The sequence below is a fragment of the Asterias rubens genome, chromosome 12 (genome assembly GCF_902459465.1).
Source record: "Asterias rubens chromosome 12, eAstRub1.3, whole genome shotgun sequence".
NCBI classification, from domain to species: Eukaryota; Metazoa; Echinodermata; class Asteroidea; order Forcipulatida; family Asteriidae; genus Asterias; species Asterias rubens.
Window position 1 is genome coordinate 12,109,033 of NC_047073.1, and position 25,119 is coordinate 12,134,151.

Below are 25,119 nucleotides of genomic sequence, written 5' to 3' on the forward strand. Positions count from 1 at the left end.
GTGAAGGCTAGTCTTTGACAATGACCAATAGTGTCCACTGCCTTTGAGGCAAGTTCAAGTGCACAGATGTGGTTGACACGTGATTGACCACAGACTAGCAACATTTCGAGTGTCATTGAACCATTGGTAGACAACAAAAGATAGATTAACAAATGTTATTTGCAAGAAATAACCAAACCGTTCCTTTTTAAAATCACACCAACCGGTTTAAGAAATAATAAAAAAACAACTTAAACAGAAATGTACTTTGAATGTACAATGGCAAGGAGTACATGTATGCCTGAATAAAAAACAATAGAGATAAGTTCAAGGGAAGGTACGTGTATAATATATGTACAACTTAAGGTAAAATTCATCCCTGAAAAAATGTACATGTGATAAAAGATAAACAACAAAGTGCCTAAAACAGCATTTTGTTTATGTACACAATGGGTGGAGGTGGTGAAGGTTTATCACATCTTACAACAGCAGCCGAAATAACAAGAAAGTTTCAACTTGATTAAAAATCAACAATTTTTCAAAGACAAATGCGGCCTGTTATTGATTTTCAAAATATTCAGCACTGTTTTCAATCTGTTTTTACAAAGTTAGATTTTTAAATTTTGTTTTGCACTGGTGGCTGTCCATACTTATCCCCCACTTTTGCCAACCAGTGACATTGTAAAAGACAGATCTAAAGACCCCTTGCATTGGCTACCATCACTAAGGTCAAGCAGTCCCAGGGCCCAACTCCATGGCTCTGCTAACAGCCGAATTCTGCGCTTACTATCACCATTCTCGGATAACGTGCAAGGGCCAAATTTCTGTGCTGGCTGTGTAAGCGTAGATACCTAGTAACGTGGAGTACACACGCGCACAAGCCAAAATTCCCCGCTTACTGTGAAATACGCTTGACGTAAGCGCAGAGTTCCCGTAAGAGTTTCCGTAAGCGCCAATTCTTTGCTTACGGTAACCAGAGCTATGAAATTGGGTCCTGATCTTCATTAACTTCAGTGAGAGCGCTGTTTGGTTCTTTGACGTCATATGCAATGCGTCTATCACACATACTCAGAGACTGTTGATATTTCTAGTATTGACCCAATTCACCTGACGCCATCATCAGAATAATCTTGCATGCGCCATATAATGGTGGGCAATGTCATTGTGCGTTATTCAGTGAAGTGCGCATTTTAGGCGACACAGCCTCAACCGATTGCCAACCAAAATGGTGAGCATGGCACAGTCGCCGCGTGTGACATGCATGCAAGGGGTCAATAGGTAGAGGTATTTGTGAACCCAAACCTGATATTTCAAGGAGGCAATGAAAGCAATTGCCTCCATGCCCCTTGCATTGGTGCCCTTAAAATGCCCCAGTAGAAACTTACAATTTCCTCATAGGGTGCCCTTTACCAAGGAGAAAATGCCTTGGTGCCCTTGCCCTTTAAATAATGAACTGATTTAAATTGATTTACTCATCATAAAGCATAATAGGGTGCCCTTTACCAAAGAAAAATGCCCTTGCCCTTTAAAAAACGAAGCATACAGGCCTGTAAAGCCATTTATGGCAATTATGGAAGACTGGACGAAAGGAAGCTCATATCATCTGAATGATCCAACCATTCCTTGTACAGCGGCCATGTTTAGTCTGGTTTACAGTCATGTCATCAGTACAGCTGGCTACTGTGTGAGGATCAACCTAGACCTGGCATGATGTAGGCGATATTGTCCAGCGTAGATCCCTGTATAAAAACAATAACATCTTCATATAAGCCAAGTAGAAATAACAGGCATGAAGTTTGTTTTGAGGAAAAAAAGTAGGAAAACATTTTTCAGTACAAAAGGCTAACCTACATGTACAAATGATGTAGGTTTTAATAGATTTTGTTTACCCTTATCACGGCTTTTTAATAAAACAATTCTGAATTTTCCAATGGCAAAAAAAGTCGAAACAGACTTAAGTAGGAAGCATATCATTCCTGAATTAAAGGAACGTTACAGAATTGGTAAGAAACAAAAATCGTGAAGATCACAGATTTGCATTAAACTTACACAGTCTAATGATGATGATAGTAGAAAACATCCCTCGAAATATTTCTGTCTGAAATTTCATATTTGATGAAAGATAAATAATCTAATTTCGCGTTTGGAGTTTATCGCTCAGTGAGTGTTTTATTAAATTTTGTTTTGGCATCGATGCAATGCAAAATTTGTTATCGGTTTTTCACTATTCTCTCGTAACTTCTACAGGTTTGTCAGTTTATGTATATGGTGGATTACATTAAAGTGCTTACACTGCCAGCAACTTTTTTTGCTAGCAAAACCAATTCTGTATTTGTTCTTTAAGAAAGGCTCAAGGAATACTCTATTGACCTGGGTCCACTTTCATAGCGCTGCTTACCGGTAGCCGACAAGTTTGAGGCAGTTCGAATCCTATATTTTTTTGGGTAAGAATTGCAAAAGGTCATTGGTTTGAATCCCACCCGAGTATCATGCCTCTCAGAGTGAGTAAACAGTGCTAACAAACATCGGCGTAATAGTAACACCAAAATGGATGACCAGCGTTTCTTTGGGTATACTATTAAGCTCAGGTTCTTGTGAAGTGAGTGAAGTCCAGCATTTTCATCAATTTTTTGCCAAATTGAAAAGCTCACATGAGTGTCAGCAAGTTGTAGAAGTTTGTATGAAACAATGTTGTTATCTTTTGAAAATGTAGTAATTGGAATACGTTCAAGTTGATCTTATTCCTTTCTTTCAATTTCTTTTTTAGGTTTACATGTTATCCGTTTGTTCCATCTTGGATAATATTTTTGGATGTTAAAGCAATTAACAATGAAATATGTATTTTTTATGGATATAAGCGCCAGTCAGTAATGATCAACATTTTAAGCCGTATTCATGTTCCTGCAAACTTCTTTTATGAAATGTATATGTGGATACTAAGCAATATTTCTTGCAGTAAAGTGTTGATGTTGTATTCATGAACAAGTTAACTCTAGAGATGTGAGTATACAGTGCTAAAACACATCGGTGTAACAGTAATAATAATAATAACAAATTCTTATATAGCGCGTTTCACAATAACCGTATCAATGCTCTTTACATTAGTGCCCTGGTCATGGGGCCAATAACATCCCTCTAATGTTTCTCAGCTCCCTTGGGAGTATACAGCCCTGAGCTGCCTGTAAGGCGCTTGTGGCTTTTTCATACACAATATCAACCTCTACCCTCGCAGGTACCCATTTATACCCCTGGGTGAAGAGAAGCAATTATAGTAAAGTGTCTTGCTCAAGGACACAAGTGTCACGACCGGGATTCGAACCCACACTCCGGTGAATCAGCACCAGAACTTGAATTCGATGCTCTTAACCACTCGGCCATGACGCTCTTAACCACTCGGCCATGACACTCTAATAGTAACACCAAAATGGATGAACTTACCAGCGTCTCTTTGGGTATACTATTAAGCTCAGGTACTTGTGAAGTGAGTGACATTAGAGGAGCCAAGGCACATAACGTAGAATCTAATAGGACCGATAGACTCCCATGAACCTCCACCTGACCCTAGGGGTGAACAAGGAATAAAGATAACAAAGGCTGTAATCTACAGTGTTTGTACTGATAAAAAAAAACAGTCATTATTATTATTATTTAAAATTCTCTCCACAATTGTGACACTTGTGTCCTTAAGCAAGACACTTAAAACCATTGCTTCGTCCTTAGGATGGGACGTAAAGCCGTTGGTCCCATGTGTTGTGTCACGCATGTAAAAAAAACACAATGCACTTATCGAAAAGAGAAGGGGTTCGCCCTGGTGTTCCTGGCTGTGGCTGCTGTATGCGCCGTAGCACCTTGTAAACCTCTAGAAGGTGCTAAATAATTGGGTCTCAGAATTCATCACTGCAATAACCTATCTTTCTGAAAGTTTGTATAAACTCAGCGACTTGAGTTCCTTGTTTGGCAGATACGGGCGCTATATAATACTTTGATATTAAGTTCAGTAAAGATACACACAAAAGAGATATAAACAAGATATGGAGAAGGCAAGAATGAAGAGGAAAAATGTAAATATTTCCTATAACCTAAAGGTTCAGTCTGCTGAAAAAAGTTTTTCTAAAACGTACAGACAACGAAAAATACACAGGGGGGTGGGAGGGATACAAAATTACAAAGATAGTAACAGTTTAATACTTTGAGTTGAATGGGTTGAATCAATTCTAATCCTCTGGTTAAACATTTCTGTGGCAATTTCATGAACAAAACATTTTTATCAGTTTGTATTCGGTCAGATGCCTTGTTGTCCAGTCATGCCCAATGACAAGAAGCCAGTTGGATTGTTATACCACGGTAACAGATTGAAAATTTGTATTGGTCGAGAGCCAACCGTGTTGTATAATACAAAGAAGCATGTTATACCTCGGTAACTAATTATGAAGTTTGATTGGTCGAGAACCAATCACATGACGTGCAACAACAACGCATGTACCATGGCGCGGCGGGTAACATGAGTGATGTTAACCGGTGAACATCACCTTGATCGTTCCCACCGTTGGTCGATTTCCAGCGCTAGTACGAAACGGCCGCCGGTTCGAGGGAACAGTGAAGAACGGTTTCTTCTGTTCGTCTGCTTTATTAAACTATGCATATTCGTCATAATTAATGTTTGAAGATGACAACAGAACTTTGCGAAGAGGAATAATCGAGTGCCATTTGCCCCCTCGGGTGTACAAAAACGCCATGGACCCCGTCACAGCGTGCAACATTTGTATAATGTTACATGTCTTGGGTCTGGTAACATGAAAAGTGATGTATCCCGCGATACATAACCTGGATCATTTCCACCGATAGTAGTGAGCAGAGTATGAGGTTGTAATTACGCTGGTACTATGTAAATTGATAGGACTGACTGAAAGATATGTTGCATGCGAGTATGAAAAAAAGCAAATAACAGTTTTTATCTGCACCTACCACATGATTCTGTAATCTGTCGCCAACCAATGACAAGGATTCTCCAAGTAACTTCAGATGAGCAGCGCAATCAATCGGCTCGGTCCGCAGTGAGAAATGTCGGACGGGACTCCCTCTAGGCGACCTTGAACCCTTCCCCGAGGAACTGGAACGTCGGAGCTTCTGCTTCGATAGGCTCGGTACGTTCTTATGCTTGACGATCTGCATGCGTTGCTTACTGTACCAGAACAGCTTCTCCTTCTCGGGCAATTGGTGCCATAGAGTGCCCATCGTTTTACTGATTCCTGAAAAATCTGAACAGCAGTGGACAAAATACAAAACATAAATCCCAAATCCATGGCTCTGCTTACTGCCGCTTGTGATCACCATTCCCTGCTTGCAGGGCAAGCGCGAAATTTAGGAACTAGCCTTGTCAGTGTAGAATACCTAGTAACATGGAGTACGCACGCGCACAAGAGAAAATTTCCTGCCAACCCGTAAATTAAACTTGGCGAAAGCGTGGAATTCCTGCTTCCACAACAAGCGTTGATTCTTTGCTTAGGGTAGCATAGCCATTGAAATGGGCAAATAAAACTACCTTGCGTTCAGACAACTCGAGGCTGAACCCGATACGGTTTATCTTATGTTTTAAGAGATCACACAGCACCGTGACCCTACACAACAACATCCGCTACAAGCATGTTCAAAAGATGCTGGCTTTCACAATTTATGGCATGTTACGCAACACGTCCTGGGTCACCAATCACCTGTGAGGACTGTGTTTTTATTCTGTCCAAACACAGAGCTAAAAGATAAAACCAAAACACCCTCGCCATCCAATTTAACAATGAAGTTTTAGCTAGATTCATTAAATATTGTTTGAAGCTTTGCATGGTGTAGATATAAATAGGAAGAAACTATAACAACATAGTAAACTTGCTGGTACAACCATGTGTAAATCTCTCCTGAAGACGAGCAGAGTATTCTGTTTGAAACGTCGAGACCATGGTGTAGATAAACAGGAAGAAACTATAACAAAATAGTAAACTTGCTGGTACAACCATGTGTAAATCTCTCCTGAAGACGAGCAGAGTATTCTGTTTGAAACGTCGAGACCATGGTGTAGATAAACAGGAAGAAACTATAACAAAATAGTAAACTTGCTGGTACAACCATGTGTAAATCTCTCCTGAAGACGAGCAGAGTATTCTGTTTGAAACGTCGAGACCATGGTGTAGATAAACAGGAAGAAACTATAACAAAATAGTAAACTTGCTGGTACAACCATGTGTAAATCTCTCCTGAAGACGAGCAGAGTATTCTGTTTGAAACGTCGAGACCATGGTGTAGATAAACAGGAAGAAACTATAACAAAATAGTAAACTTGCTGGTACAACCATGTGTAAATCTCTCCTGAAGACGAGCAGAGTATTCTCTTTGAAACGTCGAGACCATGGTGTAGATAAACAGGAAGAAACTATAACAAAATAGTAAACTTGCTGGTACAACCATGTGTAAATCTCTCCTGAAGACGAGCAGAGTATTCTGTTTGAAACGTCGAGACCATGGTGTAGATAAACAGGAAGAAACTATAACAAAATAGTAAACTTGCTGGTACAACCATGTGTAAATCTCTCCTGAAGACGAGCAGAGTATTCTGTTTGAAACGTCGAGACCATGGTGTAGATAAACAGGAAGAAACTATAACAAAATAGTAAACTTGCTGGTACAACCATGTGTAAATCTCTCCTGAAGACGAGCAGAGTATTCTCTTTGAAACGTCGAGACCATGGTGTAGATAAACAGGAAGAAACTATAACAAAATAGTAAACTTGCTGGTACAACCATGTGTAAATCTCTCCTGAAGACGAGCAGAGTATTCTGTTTGAAACGTCGAGACCATGGTGTAGATAAACAGGAAGAAACTATAACAAAATAGTAAACTTGCTGGTACAACCATGTGTAAATCTCTCCTGAAGACGAGCAGAGTATTCTGTTTGAAACGTCGAGACCATGGTGTAGATAAACAGGAAGAAACTATAACAAAATAGTAAACTTGCTGGTACAACCATGTGTAAATCTCTCCTGAAGACGAGCAGAGTATTCTCTTTGAAACGTCGAGACCATGGTGTAGATAAACAGGAAGAAACTATAACAAAATAGTAAACTTGCTGGTACAACCATGTGTAAATCTCTCCTGAAGACGAGCAGAGTATTCTGTTTGAAACGTCGAGACCATGGTGTAGATAAACAGGAAGAAACTATAACAAAATAGTAAACTTGCTGGTACAACCATGTGTAAATCTCTCCTGAAGACGAGCAGAGTATTCTGTTTGAAACGTCGAGACCACAATGGCTCTTATCAGAGCCAATACTCATACCAAAGAGATTTACCCATGGTTGTACCTGCAAGTTTGCTATTTATTCATAGTTTCTTTCTATGATTCAGTTAAGTTTTGAGAGCGTTCACAGTCAGACACACAAAGCTACAACTGATTGAGTTAAAAACTGCCTAAACCAGACTTGAAGGAACACGTTGCCTTGGATCGGTCGAGTTGGTCTTTGAAAGGCGTTTTCAACCGTTTGTTATAAAATGCATATATGATAAGAAAGATATTTTAAAAAGTAGAATATAATGATCCACACAAGTATCACTCGACTCCAATATATGGCCGACCGTGTTAGTTCGCAAAGTAAAAGGAAAACCACGCAATTTCGAGGCATATTTGTGTTGATCATTGTATTCTACTTTTAAAACATCTTTCTAACCATATGCCTTTTATAACGAAGGGTTTCAAACGACCAACTCGACCGATCCAAGGCAACGTGTTCCTTTAAGTGCTGTGCCTGAAAGACCTCTTAGTAAACTTACCGAGGCCTGGATTCTGAGCAACCACTCTCGGCCTTGTGTGAGCACACCACAACATGTACGCTGACAATGGCTTCTTTTCCTGTAAGTGGGAGTGAAAGTATTAAATAATGAAAAGTAATCACACTGTATATAGGATTTGAGGCATTGCATGGTGAGGTATCAATGTATATTTGGTTTGCGGTAACACCATGTGTGTATCTATTTGCCAGGTAGAGTTGTTCTTAGGGAACTGTCTTGCTTTATTCTACTGCCGCGGAGTAGATAATCGGAGGTTCGGGAGACTTCTCAGTTCTGAAAAGAACTGTCCTGCTTTTAACTATTACCAGGGCGGATGGTATAGAAAATAGACTGGACTACTACTTTAGCTTATAGGATCGTAATTAACTGTACTACCGCGGAGTAAGTTTTTGAATTGGTCTCAACGTTTCGACTAGCTTGCTCTAGTCATCGTCAGGAGACTGAAGAGGTAAGAGAAGATTGGGCTTATTTAATCACACTGTACATGGTCTGAAACACAAGTCTGAAACCCTAGTCTTCCACTGAAACACTAGCCTTGTTTAAGGCTCTTTACGCAAGCATAGGCCCGCTGCTATGAATTCACGAATTGTATAGATACTATACAACCTTGTTGCAACCTCGTTGATACCTTGAAAAGCCATGCTTCGACCCCACAGTATCAAGTACTGTTATGTGTAACGTGCGGTTAATAGTATCTATGCAGTTCGTGAATTCATAGCCGGCCGGTGCTTGCATAAAGAGCCTTGGACAAGGCTACTGAAACACAAGAAAACATGGAATTTATAAGTATGACAAAAACATCTTAGGGCAATGTCACACGAAGCAATTTACAGGCAACCAGTTCCTGGCAATCTCAAAGAAGAAAAACCACTTCAAGACACTGGACACTATTGGTAATTGTCAAAGACTAGTCTTCACAGTAGTGTATCTGTATCTCAACATATGCACAAAATGACAAACCTATGAAAATTTGAGCTCAATCGGTCGTCGAAGTTGCGAGATTTTAATGAAGAAAAAAAAAACACCCTTGTCTCACCATGGTCACACAAAGTTGTGTGCTTTCAGATGCTTGATTTCGAGGTCTCGAAATAAAATTCGTGGAAAATTACTTTTTTCTTGAAAACTACGTCACTTCAAAGGGTGCTGTTTCTCACAATGTTTTATATTATCAACCTCTCCCCATTACTCGTAATCAAGAAAGGTTTATGCTAATAATTATTTTGAGTAATTACCAATAGTGTCCACTGTCTTTAACTATGATACTTTGTCCTTGTAAACCAATGTAAAAATTGCCTCGTGTAAGAAGGCAGAAGAAATATCCCAAATACATGTACGAGTATCAGTATTAAACTATTATATGCGGAATGAAAAATGAACAGGTCCTGGGCCCAATTAGTACATTTCAAACAACCAAAGGCTCCAATATCAAAACAAGGTGATCAAATGCTTTATCAACATAAAGGTTCCTTATCAATGCAAAAATATCAATTTTAAAGCCTTCTTTATCAATGCAAACTGTATCCATTTTCATGAACTTTCTAAATCAAAAACGTAAAAACGGAGTACAATAACATACATTATGCACAGAATTAGTTATCACCTTTGTAACACCATTCTCAGCTTTGGCTCCTTTCTTTAACTTCTCCTTCTTCTTCTTCTTTTTCTTATCTTTATCTCCTTTCTTGCTGGACTTCTTGGCGACTTTCTTGGTCTTTCCAAATAATCCTAAATCCCCAAGACCTGGCAGTCCCATAAGATCTGATGCAAACCCTGGCGATGTGGCTTCATGGCCTGCCATAAAGAAACTCTCGTCGTCTATTGCTGTTGAGGGACTCTTCAAGTCTAAACTGCCGTGCATAAGACTAGGTCCGCTTTCAAACTGTCCAAACATATGAGAGGCCGTCACTGGGTCTAAACCAACGTTACGATTTGGCTTCTTGGTCCCCGTGGTAATAAACTTAGCTTTATGTTTCTTCAGTTCTTTGCTCTTGTGCTTTTTGCTCTTGTGTGCGGAGAAGGTATCCGAATCGGTGAGTTTCTTTTTCTTCTTTTCCGGTTTGTTTTTACTGGATTTGATTTTGGTTGCGGGGGTTTCGGACTTCGTCTCATCGATGACTAATTCTTCCAATGACTCATCCATAGACAGTAAATTGAGGTTTGAATGACTGGTAGCGATTTTACTACTTTTGGACTTTTTCTTCTTGGATTTGTCATCATCTTTGGCGGTATCAGGGGTCTTAGAGATTGAACTACTTGGAGATTTCATTGTAGACTTGGTCTTGCTTTCGTCTTTCACCGGCAACTTGGTCTTGCTTTCGTCTTTCACCGGCAACTTAGTCTTGCTTTCAACTTTCACCTGCAATGGTTTATTTGTTGATTTTGAGGCAGACTTAGGTAAGTCTTTAATAATGTTTTTCTTAGACGACTCTGCCTTTTTCACACTTTTTGTTGTTGTTTTTGGTGTTGATTTGTTCGTTTCTTCAGCTTTACTGACACGTTTAGACACCTTTTCTATTTCTGATGTTTTTCTTTTCTTGTTTCCTTTGCTGGATTCCGACACGCCCGATGTTTCTTCCGATTCAGCGTCATCGCGCTTACGCTTCTTTGTCTGCGGTATTCTCTTAGTCTCTGCTGCTGCCAGCGCTTCTTCAAACGTCTTCTTGACTTTCTCTACTTTACCTTTGGCCGCTTTGCTCTGTTTATCTCTCGACGGCCGCGATTCTTTCTTAGCCGTTTCAAAATCGTTACTCTTGCCTTTATCCTTAGGAGAAAGGATGAGTTTGAGTTTAATGCCTTGCTCCTCTTTGACGGACACGTTAGAATCTTCATGAATACTAATCGGAGGCAGGGCACTCTGGCGAGATTTCTTAGCATGTCTTGATGTGCTTTGCTTCTCCGTGCTACTATCTTCATGCACCGCTGGTTGTGGTTTATGGAGGGGTTTAATTTTGATGGTTTGCGGACGATTTCCTTTGCCGACAACATGAAGGAGTTGAGCTTCTTCGACTTCCTCATCTTCTTCTTTATCTTGTGACGTCACTGATGAGGATTTCCGACTTGGTTTACTGGATGACGTAATCGTCCAGGAATCCCCAGAGTCTTTCTTGCCGCCTTTCTTATGATGTAGAGAGATGACGCCCAGCTTCTGAGGTTCTGTACTAGTGGGTGTTTTCATGGTTTCCTCGGCTTCTGTGAGTTTAGCTGATTTCCTCCTATTTCGGCTTGGTCGGGATGACTGAGGCTCTTCTGTAATCAAGTCATAATAATAAAAACAAGAATGTGAGTATTTGTCTTAGACTAAAGTATTTACATATAACGGTCAATCATTGTGAGGAATACGTTTGCAAAGTAGTCTCACTGAAAATTATGGAACATTTTGACTTTATCTATATCGTAAATTTATCTTCATCTTCAAAATACAGTGCAATATTTCACTTCACACCATTTGATGTACACTTTGATTTAGTTCAACACCCGTCACATTGCAAGTTTTGTGAAGATGTGACAACATCAGTAGATTTGAATGTTAGTATTCTGATAATAGTTTGTGGTAGAGTGACTAATCAATAAACAATACTGTGACAAAATTGCAACCAAAGGTTCATAGAACTAGTTTAGATGGATATGTTCTACAACAAATATGAGCGGTAGTTGCTATTAAACATTCTTGCCCTTATTCGGGTTAAGTAAATGATTGATTCAGGAGTTGATATGGTTCTACAAAGAGCCATGTGTGAGTTTACTCTTTGAAAACGTATCATGATTTAAATGAATAGACCCTTGCACTGACATCACATGTTGCTACTCTCTGCAAATGAGTGACAAAATACAGTGCACATTTTACCACTCGCACTTCGCCTTAAGTGAGCAGTGCACATTTTACCACTCGCACTTCGCCTTAAGTGAGCAGTGCACTACAACACAAAGGTATCTTACTCCCCAAAATTTGGCAACCAAGATTGATAACAAAGTGTATTCATGATCAGCATGGTAGCCACAGTGGGCGGCACTGGGCAGGCCCGCCCGGAACTCAAAGTTTTCGCCCAGAACTTTGAGAACAATACACTATGCGCACAGTACAGATTTCCCCCGAAGAAATCAAAATATTGTTCACGGTTCATTGACCTCAGCAGTGGACCCCCACACTTTCACTTCAGCTTGCCCTTGGTGGACTATAACAAATGTTGATTTAGAGCCCACAGTAAAATTGTACTAGCTACAATCCTGTTCATGATGTCATCAGGTAAATTGAGTGACTACCTTGAGTTGGTTCCTCTTCATCATAGATGACGTCTTCTTGACTGATGTTGTCTTGGTCAAACTCTACACTGCTTGTCCTCTTTCTCTTTCTACTCCTGCTAGACATAGTGACTTCAGATTGTACTCCAAGGATGCTGCCTGCAGTCAAGAGATAACAAATCGATGAAATGTAAAAATTATTTCACAGAGGTTACTTCAACTGACATGTACAAGGCTAGACTACTGTACATGAAGATTTCAATTATAAACTTTACAGAATTGGTTTTGCTAACAAAACAGTTGTTGGCAGTGTAAGCACTTTATGTAAACCAACATATACATAAACTGACAAACCTGTAGAAGTTCGAGATCGATCGGCCTTTTGGGTCACGAGAGAATAGTGAAAAACCGATCACAAATTTTGCATTGCATCAAAGCCAGAACAAAAATTAACAAAACGTTCACTGAGCGATAAACTCCAAACGATTTTTATTTCTTACCAATTCTGTACATTCCTTTAAAGGGTGTGTATAGGCTACGTACATGTATGGTTATTACTCCCCAAAGAATATTACCCCAAAAATTACTTGGTACAGAACAATAGAGAGCTTTTGTTTTTGTAACACATTGTAAGAAATGACCTCAGTTGGAGTAAAGTACTTCTAGAGAAAGAGGTATTTTTTCACCCTAAATTTTGAATATGAGAAAGGCTTCAGGCATAACACGCAGGCCACGGAGGCCATGTCCTCTGTTGCCCCTGGTCTTGGCCTTGGTGCCCCTTCAAAAGTTTCCAATAGGCGTTAAGATTTGTCAATTGTAGAGCCCTTTGCAAAATATAAATGGCCTTGCCCTCGTTAAAGATGAGGAGATTTTACCCATTTAAAGACACTGGACACATTTGGTAATTGTCACAGACCAGTCTTCTCATTTGGTGTATTTCAACATATAATGCAAAAATAGGCCTATAACAAACCTGTGAAAATCTAGATTTGAGGTCTCAAAATCAGAGGGAGCCGTTTCTCACAATACTTTATAATATCAACAGCTCTCCATTGCTTGTTACCAAGTAAGTTTTTATGCTAACAATTATTTTGAGTAATTACAAATAGTGTCCACTGCCTTTCAAGATTAAAGCTTTATGGGTAACGTCAACATTTTGCTCAATCTTAACTTCTGTCTGAAGGAACGGCAGTGATGAAGTGATTTTTTATTCCAAAACTTAAAGCCATTATACACTTTCGGTAAACAGTATTGTCCAAGTCCCACACTTCGTGTATCACAACTTATATATAAAACAACAAACCTGTGAAAATTTAGGCTCAATCGGTCATCGGAGTCGGGAGAAAAAACGGGAAAACCCACTCTTGTTTCCGCGCGTTTCGCCGTGTCATGACATGTGTTTAACATAAATCCGTAATTCTCGCTAACAAGAATTTATATTGTTTTACCGTTTTCTCAAAAAGTAAAGCATTTCATGGACTAATATTTCAAGAGAAGTCTTCCACCATTACCTTCTGTAAACCCTGTAAATTATTTGTAAATCTGTGAACTTTTTTGTTTTTTTCTGTACCGAAAGGGTCCAATGGCTTTAAGTAGAGAGTTACATGATAACACGGTTGAGCATGAGCAGCCCTGCACAAAGGATGCTGGGATACAGTTCATCTGATGATGCCAAAGTGAAACGTTTCTAAACAGTATACATCCTGTCAGTAGTAAGCTTGGGCGATACCACGATATTATCAAATATCGCGAGAATTTTTGTTTTGGTAGCCCCGATGATATTTTGGTAGCCCGAAATACACATTGTGTCTTTAGTCATGGCACAAACTTTACAATACACCATCAGCACAGTTTATTGCTGTTTGTGATATTAATTTTTGCATTATTTTCCCACTAGCCTGTGGGGCTATCAAACTGGAAAAATGAGTAGCCCGGCTGTAAATCTGTTAGTCCTAGGCTAGCGGGCTAGTGGCAATTTCGACCCCTGACCACTTTCAGTGGGAGTTTGAAGACCGATGATGTCAAATTTAATTAATCATGATTATATTGAATATCGCAATGTATTGTAAACGATATTATCAAGAATAAAATAAATCGATATCGCCCAAGCTTAGTCAGTAGTCAGTCCTTTGTGTCTCCATAAAAAAAAAATTCTGCTGTGCAATTCAAATTTGCGAACAAAGACTTAAAAACTTAAGATTTTGGCATACAGTTCTGACAAACAAATTGCCTTTTCAAAAAAAAAAAAAAAAGCTACCGTGCATGCATGCAGTACATCTTGTGAAAAAAAAATGTTGCTAAAAAACAGTTACATTTCCACTATATAAAAAGTAGAAAAGCAGTATACATAATATTTAAAAACTTGCAGGAAATCTGGATTTTACACAATAATATCGGCATGTTTGCCTTGAGCACTTGACCTTATTATAATATTATTAGGCCTACTTAATATTAAAAAATATGATCATCAGGTAAGACTGAGTGACAGCCGAAGTGAAAGAAAACCATTGAAGTTACTTGGGGCCCAAGAAATGAATAAGAAGTGTAGCCAGTCTGTTGGGAGGATCCGATAAAGGGTTAATGAGTCAATCACAACTAAGTTAATTAATGACAACCCATTATGTATTTTTGGCTTTGTTGTTCGTTGTCGGTAGTTTTTGAAATTGAGGAGGGTTAGTTAGTGTTGGAAGACTTAGGTGGGCGACTTGCTATGAGATGAGATGAATGGCTTCCAGTTAGCAGTTAGTACAGCCGCACAGACAAGGGAATGTTTATACACACTACGGATAAGGATAACTTTCCGTATGGCGCCACCACTTTTTCACTCATATTTACAGAAAGGGATATCTCATTGAGGTAAATTAAATACTATATTATTTCATATCGAATGAAAAAGTGGTGGCGCCATACGGAAACTTTTCCACGGATAACTTTCCGTATGGCGCCACCACTTTTTCACCAGTGTTCACTAATTTTTACAAAAAGGGTTATCTAATTGAGGTAAATAAGATACTATATTATTTCGGGTTTCCATTATTTCATATCGAATGAAAAAGTGGTGGCGCCATACGGAAACTTTTCCCACACTACTACCAGAGTAAATCATAGTAAATCATACTCCATATTTTATAGTTATCGTTTGCTTTTGAACTTTTGAGAGATATCGATTTAGGCCTAGGCCTACGTCTAAAAAAAAAGTCAGGCCCAAGGTAATTTTGATCAATTAGAGCCTTTCAATACAACATCTAATTAGTTTACCAACTTGTGTAACCTTACCTTATTACCGAAAAACTGTAAAGTAAAGACAAAGCGAGTGCAGAGCCAGAACTACCGCTCAGTTTGTGTAGAGAAATTTCTTTTGATTGATGAGGTTGCCGCCATTGATAGCTGAATTGAAGGGCGCCACCAACTGTTCACCCCTGCAGAGGCGCCGAAGGGTCTTGTTGTTGTTTTTGTTCACTTTATACCTGTTCGTGTGGTCATTTTTGTTGCTGCACAAAATTAGAGGTTATAATTAAGTACACAGACAACAGAAAGCAGAGGAATAATACCATGAATAACAATGTAATAATTATGCGAATAGAAACCAACGATGAACCGCACATTATCGTCTCCTTCTGTAAATGTCTCACCCAGCAATACTTTTGTCACTCCATCAGTGAGTGGAGCGTTTTTGTGGGAGCGAAAGAAAAGTGACTTGCTAGTATGATTTGTTTTATTGTAATATTAAATTCAATGCTCGTCCATTAAAAACTTTGTCTCTCCTTGACCCCCCCCCCCCCACTTCAAAAACAAAACCCCAAACACCACTTAAAAATCGTTTGACCCATTACAAAAAGAGGACATCTGTGGACATTATGTTACAGAAATCCTAGATGAAGCAGCCAAATTGAGACCGAGGTAAATTGAATCTAAACACGTCTTCGATTCTGGAGAAGACCATGCAGAGATTGTTACGTTTGTGCATAATTTACTGGAGCCGTGCCAGAAAGTGTTTGAGGGAGCAGCTGACTGACAGAAGTAGAAATTAAGACCAAAAGGTTCTAAACCAGTAAAGTTAAGAAAAGTGCCCAATTTCATAAAACCTGAAAGCACCAAAACATTTGGGCGCAGACTATTGCTCAGAAGAAACAGGTTAACATCGTTATCCCAAGTTACAGACGTTTGCGTTGTTGTGGCTGGTGCCCAACTCAAATTTTGCTTAGCCAGGAAATTTGTCAAGCAGTATTTTCTGCTTAGCAGCTTTATGAAATTGGGCCTAGTAAAAAATAATGGCGGAACCGAAGGCATAATTTAAACCGTAGGCCTACCGCCAACTTACGTGTAGATATAGCAAAATAATATAGTTGAGATTCATTTCATGGCATTTCTATAATGTTTTACTCTGTAATGTTTTAACGGTTCTGGCATGATTGGGCGAAACCCTTGAGTTGTTGATGGGTGTTTACAGTCTCAGTTCTGGATCGGACCCCGTGTGACTAATATCACCTAGGGGTGGGTGGGACCTAGTGACGGTACATGCTCACCTGCCTCCATGCGTGGCGAACAATCCATTTATGGTCATTGTTTACAACAGTTTGGGTTGCATGGAGACCTTTTAAGGTGTACTCTCCATGATTAAACCGGTGTGTGGCAGGAGATGCTGTCCTCGGAGATTCCGTCCCACCATACGGCGAACTGTTTACACACAACTTCTTCTAACACCCTCTTTTGAAACACCCTCATTCAGCCCGCGTTAGTTTCCCATTTTGGGGAAAGAATCTCCGGCAGGCAGATTTTAACTGGGTCACTGGAAATCTGGAGAGAAACATCAATAATCAAACTATGGTTGGAACTTCCATTGTCGAGTTCTGACCTTTTGCACTTCAAAGTCGAAATTGAAATGTTATTTTGACGGGTAAAAAATCTTGTTCATTTGCATTCCGATATTCCGTATAAGTCTGGTTCGTATACAACATGGCCCGATTACATATAGAGCTGCTATAAAGCACAACAATTTGCTTAGCATGACATTTTTGATAAAAACAGAATTACCAACCAAATTTCCACATGATTTTCAGGGTAAGCAAACAAGCCGAATACCAGTAACAAGCAATAGCCAACAAATGGACATTTGGTTGGTAATCTTGTCTTTATCAAGGAAGAAATTTGATGATAAGCACATTTTTGTGCTTAGCAGCTCTATGAAATTGGGCCCAGGTAGGTGATGCGATTGTGCCTTTGATGATACAAGAATGGAATTTGGCACAAAGTCACAGTATCGTGAGAACTTGTGGCCATCGATGATTTGTAAAACAAAATGTTAATTACAAAAACAAGCAATGACAGCTATTTAAAAAGAATTTAAAAAAATGCATTATTATACAAACGGTTTTGTTATCAAGACAAATCTGTGAGGGATGGGCCTAATGCCGAAAATCGTTCGCCTGATTCTGATTGTGTGCCAACACCGCATACTTGTATCACCCTAGGAACGGATACTAATTGTGTATGTGTTTGTTTGTTTGTTTGTTTTTTTTTTTTTTTGGGGGGGGGGTGACCAACCCTTGCCCCACCCCTACCTATCCTACTCATTTGCTGGGAAGTAGTTTTCAAGTCAGACATAGCACAATGCATGGGACAATGCGACGTCACAATTCGACAACACAGCGGCACAATGCGATACTGCGTCAGCACGATGCCGCAATGCGAAGTCACAATGCGACATTGTGACAATGCAACGACACGTTATAACGTTATGACATTGCGAAGGCACAATGCGATGACACAAATCGACAAGGAGACGGTACAATGCGACTATGTGTTGGCACAATGCGACGGCACAATTCTACAATGTGACGGCACGATGCAATTGCAACAACCCGGCAATGCGACGGCACAATGCAATACATTATCTTATTATTATCTTCCATTGTTTTGCCTCCATACAGTTTTCAGTCTTGTAACATCCTATCGCTTGTGTTTGTATATTGTGTTTGTATGGAAATAAATGTTGATTGATTTGATTTGATTTGAATAAAGTGAATGCACAACTGACAATGCGTCAGCAGCACAATGGCGCAATGCAACATTTCGAATGCAAAATGCGACGGCTCAAAACGAAACCGACCCAATCCAGGTCTGCATAATGTATTATTGAACATTGCTTGCAACCGATTTACTTTAAAACAAATTGGTCTTTTACCATCCAAGGTAGCCTTACTTTCTTATTTTAAGGGAAACAAACTAGGCCTCAATCGGCTTTTGTCTGGGCTGCTTATCCATGATCCGGAATAATAATAGTATTAGTAGTTATAAGGTATTAGTACTATAAAATACATTGCAACTAATTTTGTACACGCCTTTAAGGACTTATTCTTCTCAACTATATACCACAAAGTCCCATTAAAATAACATCATACAATGACTTATTGCATTAAACAAAAACACTTAACTCGTTTAAACATCGAAGAGTAACAGGCAAGGAATAACATCATGACCTCATGATCTTGGGAAAAAAATCCAGGCCCTTGCGAACCCATTCTACCTCAAACGGTAACCACAGTAACAAAATAACAAGACGTGCTCAATTTAGTCCACGCAACATTTTCCCAAGTGCAACATTTCTTAATTGCATACGGCATACAGTCTCGGGGCTGTAAGAATGTAAATTCCATGACATTTAAAACTTCGGAAACTGACCGTCTTAAAGAATTATTTTCTCAAGGTTCTGAGAAATCTCAAATTTTATTATTTAGGATCAACTATAAAGTGAGGCTGTATTTAAAGCATCCATGGGACGCAATAGATGACCATAGCTCGGACCTTAATCTCTAGTCTTTCGTCGTGATTCGGTGGCCTCTTTGAGACTCAGCTGTGGCGGCGCCCTTTAAGTCCCCCTTCTTCCCGTGCAGCTGCATCATGGCGCCAGGGAAGGGGACTGATGCCGGGGGCGCCGACACTATCATATCCGTAGAGTGTTGATAGAGTTCACATCAGACGCAAATATACGAGGCAAGGAACTACTGCAGGCACACGACATGATGAAACAAGAAGCCCGAGGAAGGCCAGACTTTTTAAGACTAAGACATTGTTCGGAGACCGAAACAGAGGTAGATAATGGAAAGAGGGAGAAGTGATGTTTGAAGCTTTTCATGGTGCGACAGAGGTAGATGATGGAAAGAGGGAGAAGTGATGTTTGAAGCTTTTCATGGTGCGACAGAGGTAGATGATGGAAAGAGGAAGAAGTGATGTTTAAAGCTTTTCATGGTGCGACAGAGGTAGATGATGGAAAGAGGGAGAAGTGATGTTTGAAGCTTTTCACGGTGTAGATAATAAGAATAAACTAAACATGGTAGTAAACTTGCGGGTACAACCATGTACTAAATCTCTGTTGAGTGATTGTTGGCTTTGACAAGAGCCGGTTTGGTCTCGACGTTTCGAACAGTATAATCTGCTTGCTTCAGGAGAAAAAAGGGAGAAAAAAGGAGGGAGAAGTTGGGGATAGATTAAAGCGTCTTATAAAGAACATCGATGGGAAGAAAGTCTTTTGACGCACACAAACATTGCGAGACAAGCAACCTTTCATAACAAATTTTTTTAACGCTTTTATTTTTATGCAGGAAAACAGATTAGTTGAACCCGCTGGTTTGATTTGAAAAGGATTTTAAAGTTTTTTTCACATCTGCAAAATCAAACTTGTTGAACAGACGTATTGACGTTTATGAAAAACATTATGAGTTGAGAACAGTTGGAACAAAAGAAGATTCAAACCGGAGAGTTTTAAAAATACTTAAAGGCAGTGGACACTATTGGTAATTACTCAAAACAATTATTAGCATAAAACCTTACTTGGTAACGAGTAATGGGGAGAGGTTGGTAGTATAAAGCATTGTGAAAAACGGCTCCCTCTAAAGTGGAGTAGTTTTCGAGAAAGAAGTAATTTTCTACGTATTTGATTTCGAGACCTCAAGTTTAGAAATTGAGGTCCCGAAATTAACCATCTAAACGCACACAACTTCGTGTGACAAGGGTGTTTTTGTCTTTCATGGTTATCTCGGAACTCCGACGACCAATCGAGCTCAAATTTTCACAGGTTTGTTATGTTATGCATATGTTGAAATACACCAAGTGAGAAGACTGGTCTTCGACAATTACCAATAGTGGCCACTGGCTTTAACCATTAGAGACACTGGACACTGTTGATAAAAATACTTAAAATAATTGTTAGCATAAATGATTTTACCTGGAAACGAGCAATGGAGAGCTGTTGATAACACTTTGTGAGAAACGGTTCCCTCTAAAGTAACGTAGTTTTTTAAGAAGAGGTAATTTCTCACTCAAAAGACTTCAGCTGAATCATTTTATTATGCATCTAAAAGCACGCAAAGTTGTGCAACAAGTGTGTTTTTCTTTCGTTATTCTCTTGCAACTTCGATGACCAAATAAAATTGAGCCCCTAAATTTTCACAGGTTTGTTATTTTATACATAATGTTGGGATACACCAAGTGAGAATACTGGTTTTTGACAATTACCAATAGTGTCCAGTGCCTTTAAAAATAAATGTACATTTTTTTTGTTGAACAATCTCCGAGAACCGAGTGGTATAAGTAGAGAAACATCTTACAATGATTTACGTCAGAGCGACCTTTCCTGAGCTTCTATCATAGAAGTGTTATGACGGACTCTTATTGTACTATATTGGAAGTAGTTACTTATAAGTGTATTAACTCCTCTCCACACAGCGTGACGAAATCCAACATATGGTATTTCTAAAATATAAGGTTAAATATAGCCAGCCGACATGGATTATAATTACTTGAGCTTCCAAAAATAAAGCAGATCGAATTGGGCCTTCTGCAACATGCCATCATTCAAACACTACCTGACTTGCCTCATGACGTCATCTCACGTCACATTACACTTTGAATAGTTGATTCCAGAAGGTTTTGACATTTTGAAACATGATGACCTTGCAGCTGTTTTATCTTAATTCAATCCATCCAAAATGCGTGTTCGAAAGGCAGATCCCATTGTATTTTACTTCATTCCCAGTGCGTTATGAAATCTATACTCACAGGTACCAACTGTATATGGCTAACATTTTACATAATGAGCAAACTTAAAGACACTGGACACTATTGGTAATTGTCAAAGATCAGTGTTCTCACTTGGTGTATCTCAACATATGTATAAAATAACAAACCTGTGAAAATTTGAGCTCGATCGGTCGTCGGAGTTGCAAGATAACTATGAAAGAAAAAAACACCCTTGTCACACGAAGTTGTGTGCGTTTAGATGGTTGATTTTGAGCCCCCAAGTTCTAAACTTGAGGTCTCGAAATCAAATTTGTGGAAAATTACTCCTTTCTTCAAAACTAGGTCACTTCAGAGGGAGCTGTTTCTCACAATGTTTTATACCACCAACCTCTCCCCATTTCTCGTTACAAAGTAAGGTTTTATGGCAATAACTATTTTGGGTAATTACCAATAGTGTCCACTGCCTTTAATGACAATTGTTTACGCAGTGCTTTTGGACGAGCATTCTCTTCAATACCCCACCAAGGACTCCCAAAACAAACAGTGAATAATATTAATAATATAGCTCATGGCAGATCACTGAAACGTTCACATCATGATCATAATAACAATTTCCTCTGCGAGTAAAGCTCTTGATTACCCCAAATTTTCCTGTTGAAAACAAAAATTATTTCACCAGCTAAATCTTTGCGGAATGTAGGAGTTGTGTTTGTTGCCAGGATATCAATGGATGAACATTCTCAAAGCTGAGTATAAGATGGCCATTGGACATCATTCAAACAGGAGTATGAACACTTCAACCAAGAGAACTTTCAAAAGAACTTAATACTATCAATCTTACCAAAAATGACCTATTTTTTCTTCTTATTTTGTACTTGACCCACAATTATGACTTGGACACCTGGACACCGTTGGTAATTGCTCAAAATAATTGTTAGCATACAAACTCACTTGTTAGCGATAAATGGAGAGATGTTGATAGTATAAAACATTGTGAGAAACGGCTCCCTCTGAAGTAACGTCGTTTTCAAGATATTTGAATTTGATTTCGAGACCTCAGAATTTGATTTTGAGGTCTCGAATTCAAGCATATGAAAGCACACTTCAAGTGACAAGGGTGTTTATTCTTCCATTATTCTTTCGCTAGTTCGACGACCAATCAAGCAAATTTTCACAGGTTTTGTAATTTTATGCATACGTTGAGATACACCAAGTGAAGGGACTGGTCTATGACAATAACCGAAGGTGTGTCCAGAGCCTTGTAAAATGAACCAGCACAGTATTGGACTGTATAGGCTCAGATCGACACAACACACACGGTATTATGTCTCACTATCACTAGACGAGTTGCTGGCATTTTTTTCGTCTCGTGAACCGAAAAACAAAAATATTTCCTGAGTAAAACTTTCCCCTATAAAACGTCTGTCAAAATCATGTCTCACATGACAGCATTCGGACAAGCGAATGAATCCGAACCTTCAGCGGCCGTCTGGCCACACCAAGCCCCATCTGACACCAATGCATGACCCACCCACAAGAAACATTTGCCAATTCATCAGAAACAAGGCTACAATTTCCTCTCTGCCATCAACACCAAAGCACGGTGAATGCTAGCCAGCGGAAACAGTTGTCATGTTTGGAAATTAAGTGCAATTTTTTTTTATTGACGACTCCCCCTTCACATTGTCCCTTAAGGGCCCATTCTGTGACTATTGAAGCCCGTTACTGTATGAGGCCGATAGACGGGCTTCGTGACTTGACAACTAATGCGGGATAGAACGAAGGATGTATTATTGCCTCTATGTTCAGACATATTGTCAAAAATTGATTTCCCAGGCTGCCAAAATCTAAAGCTAAAGGAGAATTTAAAAGGATTCTTGAATAGTGATTTTAGATTCTGAAATGTTTACTTGTGTGCAAGTCCATAGTATGAACTTTTAGTCCACAGTTTACGTTTCTCTTAATAGACTAATGGTGTAACTATTACTTCAATGCTCTGGAAGACCAATATTGTATAAGCCGACGTTTTGACGCGCATGCTCCGACAAACTCCAGTAAAAAACATTCCTATAAAACATTCACGAATTTGCATTGTGCAACAGCGTATCTCTCCACGAAATTGATGTTGACGATCCTTTTAACTATATTTTTTTCACAGCAACAACGAATTAGCTTTTCTACGCCTGGAAGTAAAACTAACTGGGAAGATCACGTGATTATTTGAACCACTTGGTTCAAACTATCACGCGACTCTACGGTTGTTTGAAAAATGCTCAAAAATTGCTAAATTTTATGATTTATTTTAGGGACTGCTCTTCTCCATTCCTGGAAGACCTTTGAAGTCATATTTTAGTCTATTTTGTAGCCAAAATAGCCCAATTCAGCCGGTGTGCCCCTTTAATCAAAGTTATATCTGTACCTATTGTTTTTTTTACAAAGACATGACGTACCACAGGGAATGAGATATTTGTGTCAATGGTGATTTCGTCATGCAAAGTTCCTCTTATTTGTGATTACCTATCTCCTTAGAACACCATTGCACAACATCAGGGCCCTATTTCATAAAGCCTGTGAATATTAAAGCACAAAAACTTGCTAAGCACAGAAAGGTATTGCTTAACAGAAACAGGTTACCAGCCAAAATTCCATCAAGTTTACGTTGTGGCAACTACGGTGCCTCACTAAAATGTTTGCATAGCAAATACATTTGTCAAGTAGTATTTTCTGGTTAATAGCTTTATGAAATTTGGCCCAGAGATCGTTAGTCTTAATTGGTTAACCATAAATCATCAGAGTTGACCTCATTATAGGTTAGAGGTTACCCTTATCAATAAAGTCTTCACAGTCTAAAAGCTGACCCTTTTGTCAACTTGAGTGTGGATTCAGCAAGTTGCATTCAGAGAGAGAGAGAGAGAGAGAGAGGGAAGTATAAACCCTCATGGAGGAAATCCAACCTTACCTAGTGGCTAAGTATCCCCAAGACACTGTTCCACTTGTCATCGCCTGTTAACAAACCTACACGCAATATCAAAATAGGCTGGTGTCCAGTGTGATATAAAGCTCTCGTTATAATGCAACTCTGCTTTACCTGTGAAAGACGAACTAGTAATCAGAAAGCGCCATACGCTCTTAGCTAGCTGACGTAGACGAATAGATCTTGCTGATGGATTAATTAGTGACCAAAGTTGCAGCACAAGCAGAACATTGTCGCTATCATTATTTCAGTCAGAGCTGCTTTAGCGGAAAATACTGCTGAGCAAAAATTGAGTGGGGCACCAGCCACAACAATGCAAACTTAATGTAATTTGGGCTGATAACCTGTTCTTGCTAAGCGATACTATTTTGTGCTCAGCAAGTTGTTGTGTTTGCACACGAAAAAGGCATCCTAAACGTGATGTTGGCTTCTACGCGTGCGTACTCCACGTCACTGTAGCGCAGAAATTCGGCGCTTGCACGTAAAGCGGAGAACGGTGATCGTAAGCGCAGATTCGGCGGTAAGCAGAGCCATGAAATTGGGCCCTGCTCACCTGTGAAACACGCTTATACTAAAGCACTTCCATTTGCTGCTGACACCCACAGGGTCAGTGGCGTAACCAGAATGGGGTTCTGATGCGGGAGCCCTCCCCCACCACCCTCCCCTGCACAGACCCCTGATTTGAAACCATCGAAACGTATTGTCAATTGTTTAAACTATACATTTAATACAAAGAGCTTGTGGGTCGATGTTTCTAGTGGGTGCGTTCGTTTAGCTTCCCTAGGTCTACCACGTGGTGCTCGCTCAGGTGAGCCCCTGACAAGAGCTAAACGAACGACCACTCACCGCTCTCGTAGTGACGTCGTTTACCTGGGGCCAGCCCCCAAGTGACCCACTCCACAAGCAGGGCACTTGGGGCTGACCCGGGTGAGCCCCTGGAATGACGTCAAAGCTATTCGAACGCACCGGGGGCAGTACAGGGTCGACCCAGGGATGCTAAACGAACGCACCCATTGTAGTCTAGTCTGTCTACGTATCTGGAGATCCCCAAAGCGTGGAGTAATCCGCTTGTGAC

The 25,119-nt window shown here is 39.6% G+C and overlaps 1 protein-coding gene across 2 annotated transcripts; it reads right to left on the reverse strand.

Annotated features, from left to right (window-relative positions):
- Positions 1-917: 917 nt before the first annotated feature.
- Positions 918-15,423, reverse strand: LOC117297378 (HMG domain-containing protein 4-like). 2 transcript variants are annotated; one of them, XM_033780371.1, is made up of 7 exons: positions 15,329-15,423; positions 12,074-12,211; positions 9,414-11,059; positions 7,796-7,874; positions 4,945-5,237; positions 3,418-3,540; positions 918-1,718 (listed from the first exon to the last, which is right to left on the reverse strand). In XM_033780371.1, exons 2-7 carry the CDS (start codon positions 12,177-12,179, stop codon positions 1,671-1,673), a joined length of 2,295 nt encoding a protein of 764 aa, XP_033636262.1. In that variant the 5' UTR covers positions 12,180-12,211; positions 15,329-15,423; the 3' UTR covers positions 918-1,670. The 2 variants fall into 2 exon arrangements, with proteins under 2 accessions (XP_033636262.1, XP_033636263.1); XM_033780372.1 differs by lacking the exon at positions 4,945-5,237.
- Positions 15,424-25,119: the final 9,696 nt, after the last annotated feature.

Coding starts and splice junctions, on each gene's coding strand:
- LOC117297378 (XM_033780371.1), bottom strand. CDS start 12,179: ATGTCTAGCAGGAGTAGAAAGAGAAAGAGGACAAGCAGTGTAGAGTTT. Junction 7,875..9,413: donor CTGAGAATGGTGTTACAAAG/GTGATAACTAAT, acceptor TCCCACTTACAG/GAAAAGAAGCCATTGTCAGC. Junction 3,541..4,944: donor ACAGATTACAGAATCATGTG/GTAGGTGCAGAT, acceptor GTTCACCCCTAG/GGTCAGGTGGAGGTTCATGG.